Source organism: Myotis brandtii, unplaced genomic scaffold, assembly GCF_000412655.1.
Source record: "Myotis brandtii unplaced genomic scaffold, ASM41265v1 scaffold500, whole genome shotgun sequence".
In the NCBI taxonomy this organism is placed as follows: domain Eukaryota; kingdom Metazoa; phylum Chordata; class Mammalia; order Chiroptera; family Vespertilionidae; genus Myotis; species Myotis brandtii.
In genome coordinates, this window is record NW_005369062.1 from 1,774,244 (window position 1) to 1,781,482 (window position 7,239).

The following is a 7,239-nucleotide window of genomic DNA, read 5'->3' on the forward strand; positions in this document are numbered from 1 at the left end:
CTACCTCGCGGGCCCTGAGGCTTCTGGCCAGCGCTCTCCTCGCCACCACGCGCCGCTGCTCCCGCCAGTCCCGAGAGGTAAGAGCTCTGCGCGCGCCGGCAGGCGCTCCTGTGCCGCGGGGACTTCCCCGACCCTGTCGCCTCCAATCTCCCCGCAGCCCGAAAGCACAGGTAGGCAGACGGTGCCAGTCCCTCGACGCACCCAGTCGCCTTCCCTCACTACTTGATGTTCAGCCTCCGCCCCAGGGCGGCAGGCTCTACATGTGTGCGCCCCGGCGCTCCCCAGGCTCAGGTATTGCTGAGGGACGGAAGCTGACTGTAGACTGTAAGTTCGAATAGTTGAGACCCTTGAAGAATACGTCTTAGGTTACTGAGCGTTTGGGAACAAGTTAGCTCTTTTCCCCAAAAGAAATCCTTTTTGGGATATAAGCCTTTCAAAACGGTCCTCATTTTAAGAGAGCTTTCTCTGACGACACAGGCAGGGCTAGATTTGCAAGCATGAACTTGACTTGCGAGCCTTTGGAAAGCTGGGTGGATGTAGGGAGCACACCGCTTCCCAGGGAAGCTGCATCCAAAGGGTGGGAGGATGGGACCAGGGCAGAGCCACTGGACTGCATATGTAAATAAAGCCAGTTTACACGAGCTGCTTTGGAATTACGGATTTCCTCCTAATAAATATTATTATTAGATGTATGCAAACAAACATGTGCAGGTTTATCAGAGGGACAAAATAACTTTGCTTTTTCTTTTCCCCTTTATGTATTTATTTATATATCTTTATGAATTTCAGAGAGGAAGGGAGAGGGAGAGAGAGATAGAAATATCAATGATGAGAGTGAATCATTGATTGATTGCCTCCTGCACTCCCCCTGCTGAGGATTGAGCCCACAACCCTGGCATGTGCCCTTGACCGGAATCTAACCGGACCCTTCAGTCCTTAGCCTACGCTCAGTCCACTGAACCAAACCAGGCAGCGGTTCTCAACCTGTGGGTCGCGACCCCTTTGGCGGTCGAAGGACCCTTTCACAGGGGTCGCCTAAGACCATCCTGCATATCAGATATTTACATTACGATTCATAACAGTAGCAACATTACAGTTATGAAGTAGCAACGAAAATAATTTTATGGTTGGGTCACAACATGAGGAACTGTATTTAAAGGGCCAGAAGGTTGAGAACCACTGAGCTAGGGGGTCTTTTCCCTTTTATTTTTAATAAGCCATTGGTCTCCTGTCCTTTAGCATAATTCATTGTCTTTTCCTGCGATTACGAAGACACTGTGGGGATTATCTTAGCTGGTTTCACCAAAAACATGAAATCTGAGCTTGGTGTGATACCATTAGCCATTGAGAATATTCACAACTTCTACCTACCCTGTAGTTGATACATTTAGAATTTGTCTGTGAATGCTATATAGAAGTATTTTAAAATGTGTATAAAGTATACTTAAGTTCTTATTTTCTCAAAATGATTCTCAAGTCAAACATTGTAAATAGCAAGTACTGTATTGGGAACAACATGTTGGGATAAATTGAGCAAGCAAGTTATTAAAAAAAAAAAGCATGCTATCATTTTTTTTAATGTAGTGCTTTTCCCCCAGCAATTAATTCTGTTTTGGGATGCTCTGTTAAAGTATTCAGATTAGTGGTTGAGCTAGTAAAATTTCAGCATTTATTTTCAGAATCTTGAGAATACAAAAAAAAAATAAATCTGTATTATGATTTCAGGTAGGATGGTTTATTTTATAATTCCATTTCTGTTCAGTTCTAAATATAGATTATTACACTATTCTAGGTTTTACTGGTCATTTTCTTAAGGAGCAAAATGTGTTATAATCACAAAATCAGTTGTAATTAGGAGCTTCTTTAAAAAAATAGTTATAACAGGGAAGCAAGCAATTTGGAAAAAGCCATTCAACTTTTGGGAGCTATGGATGCTTGTTTCTCCTGACTTTGGTTACTAAGTATTGCTGACTTAAAGGAAGCTTTGTAATTGCCCCAAATCCTATGCTTGCTGGGGAGATACGTGATGGTCACTTGCTGTCTTTGCCCAAGTTTCCCAGTCCATGTTCAAAAAAAGGATTAAGGTCAAATCTGTGCCTAATTCCAGCAAAATTGAATTTTTTGTTTTGTTTTGTTTTGTTGGTGGGGTGGAGGGAGTCCTAATCATCTGCATAATTACGCTTTAAATCTCTGCTTTCCTTTAAGGAAGTACAGCACCTATTTCCTTTGTTCAACCAACTCCCACTAAAAGAAAGCTAATAGACACATATCAGTTCTCTTTCTATTGAATTTTTTATTATTCCAATCATTCCCTTTAAGTCCATTATTTTTCTGTCTTATTTGAATGGATATAGCATACTTATATTTGGAATAAAATATATTTATTAAAATTATTAACTGGATAATGGGAATATGGACATTAAGTAAATATATATTTGGTTATGTTTAGTAGCCCATTTTTACTAGATTCTAGTATGAAAAACAAAGGGCACTTAAATGCCCACTATTCTGTGGTCTAACAGTTGTTTATATTAAAGTGAGTGCCTCCTCCCACAAATCATTCTGAAGCATAGGCCAACAAGGTCTTTCCTGCTCTCCTAGGTGGTCTGGGAAGATTGCTGCGTGAAATCATCTGTCTCTTGATGTGTAACAGCAGCAACAAGTATTTGAAGACTGACAGATGATGATAATTGTTATTTATCTGTTTTCTCTTTAGAGCAGTGGTTCTCAACCTTGGCTGCACATTAGAATCACCTGGGAAACTTTTTAAAATCCTGATTTCTGGGCCTCATCCTCCAGAAATTCTGTTTCTTTGTTACTAATGTTGTGGCCCCACCCCATAACAAAGAAACAGAATTTCCGGAGGATGAGGCCCAGAAATCAGGAGTTTAAAAAGATTCCCCGGTGATTCTAATGTGCAGCCAGGGTTGAGAACTACTGCTTTAGAGTAGTCTAAATAAGGGAAGTCAGCGCCACATGAAGTTCACATTTAATTGACTACTCTGGGTATCTTTTTTAAAGGTTTGATAGTTTTGGTATAGTTCCTAGGCATTAAGAAATGAAGCAATTCAGATAACACACCGATTGTGCAAGGAAGATAGTATGCCCGTTTGTGGAAGCAAGGTAGGACTTTTCTACATAGCATAATGCTAAAAGAAAGTTTGACAAACATTTAATAAATTTACTAAAGTTTAGTAAATCAGTGTGAAATACCAAAGCAGATAAATATGTGAAGATGTATTATCAAGACTGGCGCCCTTGCTGGTTTGGCTCAATTGACAGAGCATTGGTCTGCAGACTGAAGGATCCCGGGTTCGATTCTGGTCAAGAGCATGTTCCTTGGTTGTAGGCTTGGTCACGTGTGGGAGGCAACCAATCAATGTGTCTCTCTCACATTGATATTTCTCTCTCTCTGTCTCCCTCTCCCTTCCACTTTGTCTAAAAATCAATGGGAAAAATACCTTTGGGTGAGGATTAACAACAAAAAAGATTGGCTATTAGTTTTGATGAAGTTAAGAAAATAATAATAAATTCTCCACTGAAAGATGTGCTACAAAGGTAATCTTGGTGTTGAGCACCCTGAATATTCTTAACAGGTGATCTATAGTGGAAGAAAGGGGAAGTGTATAATTACAGATCATTTCCCCAGTGAAAATGAGTGTCCTTTGTATGCTCTTTTCAGTACTACCTAGGGAGTTTGATTTCTTAGAATGGTTTTTGTAATTTCATGATTACTATTTTAAGAATATCATCATTTTTCTGAGGTTCTAATTTCAGGTGTTTTTGAAAAAAAAAATTCACAGTTTAGATGTGAGAAAGGACATGAGGAGACCAAAGACCTGGGATTTTGCTGATCAGAATGAAACAAATGTTGAAAGACTTTTCAAATCTATTGTTGGTGGTGCTCTGTGACTGTGGTGAGTATTGTGAGTGTACTTAACGCTATCGGAACCAATGAAGAAACATCATTGACAAGTTTATAAATGCATTGATGTTGATGACCTGCATGAGGAGGCAGGGCAGGGTTTACAATGCAGTACCTTTCAAACTGTGATCCTTGTAATCCTGGGTTCTGTTAAGGTTCTGAATTATGGATTCAAATTTCACTTTAAATATATTTTTAAATCTTAAAAAGATAATAAAAACAATTCACTTTCAATTTAATAAATTGGAGACAAGCCTGTTACATGATGTTTTATACATTGGGGTTTGATGTAAGATTGCACTTGACAAGAGAGTTTTGCTGCTATATTATCATTGGAACCAATTTGAATTTTCAGTCTTTGCCAATTGTATACCTTAGATAAGTTTTTTTAAAAAATATGTTTTTATTGATTACAGAGAGGAAGAGAGAAGGGGAGACAGATAGAAACACCAATGATGAGAGAGAATCATGGATTGGCTGCCTCCTGCACGCCCCCTACTGGGGATCGAGCTCTGGGCATGTGCCCTTGACCGGAATTGAACCCGGGATCCTTTAGTCTGCAAGCTGATGCTCTATCCACTGAGCCAAACTGGCTAGGGCTTTAGATAAATTTTTAAATTCCTTTCAACCTTAGTAATAATATTGACTTCACAGGGTTGTTGCTATGGAAAAATAGTCAAGAATTGGAAACACCTTGAATGGTTGAGCATACAGTGGTATTTAATGTTAGTTTTCTTCATTCAGTTTCAATTAAATATTGAGTTCATTTCTCAGACATGCACCTACTGAACCAATAGAGTCAATAATGCTGGTTTTGATGATTTCCAAATATTTCATAAACATCTAAGCAGTTGATGGTATGAGAGTAGAAGTTGTTTCTATTTTGATGAAAAAATTATGATCCAAGAGAAGGAGAATCCTGGCTCGTGTAATATTGATGGCACAGCCAGTTAAATGGACTAGAGTTCATACTGGTCATTTTGTCCAGTGAATCTTCTCAGTAATTTTTTTTAAGAAGTTTAATTAAACAAGTTTTTCTAGAATACCAATCTGGGATTCATTTCTTTTAAAGTCATTTATCCCTACTTAAAAACAGATTGCTGTGTATGTAACAGCCTCATACAATAATTTATAAGTGTCCTTGTTTTCATAGTGATAAATAAAGACATAAAATCTTCCATTTATTTTTTTTAATTTTTTAAAAATTTCTTTATTGTTTAAGTTATTGCATATGTGTCCTTCCACCCCATCCCCCCCCCACTAAAATCTTCCATTTAAATAAAGTCTGCAAGGATATTTGTCATTGTCTTTTTAATTAATTTATTGATTGATTTTTAAGAGAGAGAGTGAGAGAGATTTGTTCCACTTATTTATGCATTCATTGGTGGATTCTTGTATGATTCCCTGAGTGGGAATCGAACTCCCAACTTTTGCGTATCGGAATGATGCTCTACCCAGCCAGGACCATGGATGGATATTTATCATTGTTGAGCACAAAATATCTTACTGGAATATAAAAATAAAAATTGAATGAGCATAAAATAGAGCATACAGCATAGAAGCTGAGTGCATAGTCTACTAATGGAAGAACAGGTATATTTATAGGTCTAGGTTTTTATTTCCCCTTCTCTATTTGATGTTGATCAAAATATACCATTACCAATAAGATGGTTTTTGTTTTTTTTTAATCCTCACCTGAGGATATTTTTTTCCATTGATTTTTAGAGAGAGTGGAAGGGAGGGAAAAGACACACAGAGAGAAACATTGATGTGAGAGAGAGATGCCAGGAATCGAGTATGCAACCGAAGTACGTGCCCTTGACCGGAACCAAACCCATGACCCTTTAGTCTGCTCTATCCACTGAGCCAAACCAGCCAGGGTTAGGTTGTTTTTATTAAGCAACATGTTTATATTGAGGCAACAGTTCTTTAAATACAATAAAGGAATGGGGAGAGAAGAAATGAAATCATAGAGAAAGCTATACTGTAGTAGTCAGTATGGCATACAATCAAATTGCAGTTTTCTAAATGAAATGATATTCTTGTCTGAAAAAACAAGAGTTGTAAAGTAGTAAGCTCTCTTTTCAGTACACTATGCTGGAACCCATTGTATCTTTTTTCTCCATTTCCAACTGGTCATGTATGTCTCTTTCATTGATTGGTTGCCCATCAAATCAGAATTTGATCCTCCTCATTGACAGTCCCTGGCATTGACAATAGGCTTTCATTAGTTAACTAAGTGGTGTATGCCTCTTTTTTTTATTGTTTAAAGTATTACATATGTCTCGTTTTTCCCCGATTGACACCCTCCCCCACTTTGCCCTCCCCCAGGACAAGCCCCCACCGCCCCAGTGTCCGTTGGTTATGCTAATATGCATGCATAAAAGTCCTTTGGTTTATTTCTTACCCTTCTCCCCCCCACACTTTCTCTCTGAGGTTGGACTGTCTGTTCAGTGTTTCTTAGTTTCTGGGTCTATTTTTGTTCAGCAGTTTATGTTGTTCATTATATCCCACATATGAGTGAGATCATGTGATATTTATCTTTCTCCAACTGGCTTATTTCACTTAGCATAATGCTCTCCAGGTCCATCAATGCTGTTATAATGGTAAAAGTTCCTTCTTTTTTATAGCAGCATAGTATCCCATTGCATAGATGTACCACAGTTTTTTAATCCACTCATCAGCTGATGGGCACTTAGGCTGTTTCCAAATCTTAGCGATTGTAAATTGTGCTGCTATGAACATAGAGGTGCATATGTCCTTTCTGATTGGTGTTTCTGGTTTCTTGGGATATATTCCCAGATGTGGGATTACTGGGTTGAATGGGAGTTCAATATTTAATTGTTTGAGCAATCTCCATACTGTTCTCCACAGTGGCTGCACCAGTCTGCATTCCCACCAGCAGTGCAGGAGGGTTCTCTTTCTCCACATCCTCGCCAGCACTTGTCGTTTGTTGATTTGTTGATGATAGCCATTCTGACAGGTGTGAGATGGTACCTCATTATTGTTTTGATTTGCATTTCACGGATGATTAGTGACTTTGAGCATGTTTTCATACGTCTATTGGCCTTCTGTATATTCTTGTTGGAAAAGTGTCTATTTAGGTACTTTGGCCATTTTTTGATTGGATTGTTTATCTTCCTTTTGTTAAGTTGTATGAGCTCCCTGTAAATTTTGGAGATTAAATTTTTATCTGAGATAGCATTGGCAAATATGTTCTCCCATGCAGTGGGCTTTCTTGTTGTTTTGTTGATGGTTTCTTTTGCTGTGCAGAAGCTTTTTATTTTGATGTAGTCCCATTTGTTTATTTTCTC

General features: G+C 38.5%; 1 protein-coding gene across 3 annotated transcripts in view; it reads left to right on the plus strand.

The window, feature by feature from the left end:
• The first annotated feature begins 6 nt into the window (after positions 1-6).
• Positions 7-7,239, plus strand: part of THSD1 (thrombospondin, type I, domain containing 1) — a 52,397-nt gene continuing 45,164 nt past the window's right edge. Inside the window, exons 1-2 of one of the 3 annotated variants that reach the window (XM_005876945.2) lie at positions 7-77; positions 3,765-3,917. In XM_005876945.2, coding sequence (XP_005877007.1) covers positions 3,860-3,917 — 58 coding nt within the window. In that variant the 5' untranslated portion in view covers positions 7-77; positions 3,765-3,859. Of the gene's footprint in view, positions 78-2,889; positions 3,124-3,764; positions 3,918-7,239 lie in introns of those variants that run through there. The other 2 variants (XM_014548304.1, XM_014548305.1) reach the window with 2 other exon arrangements.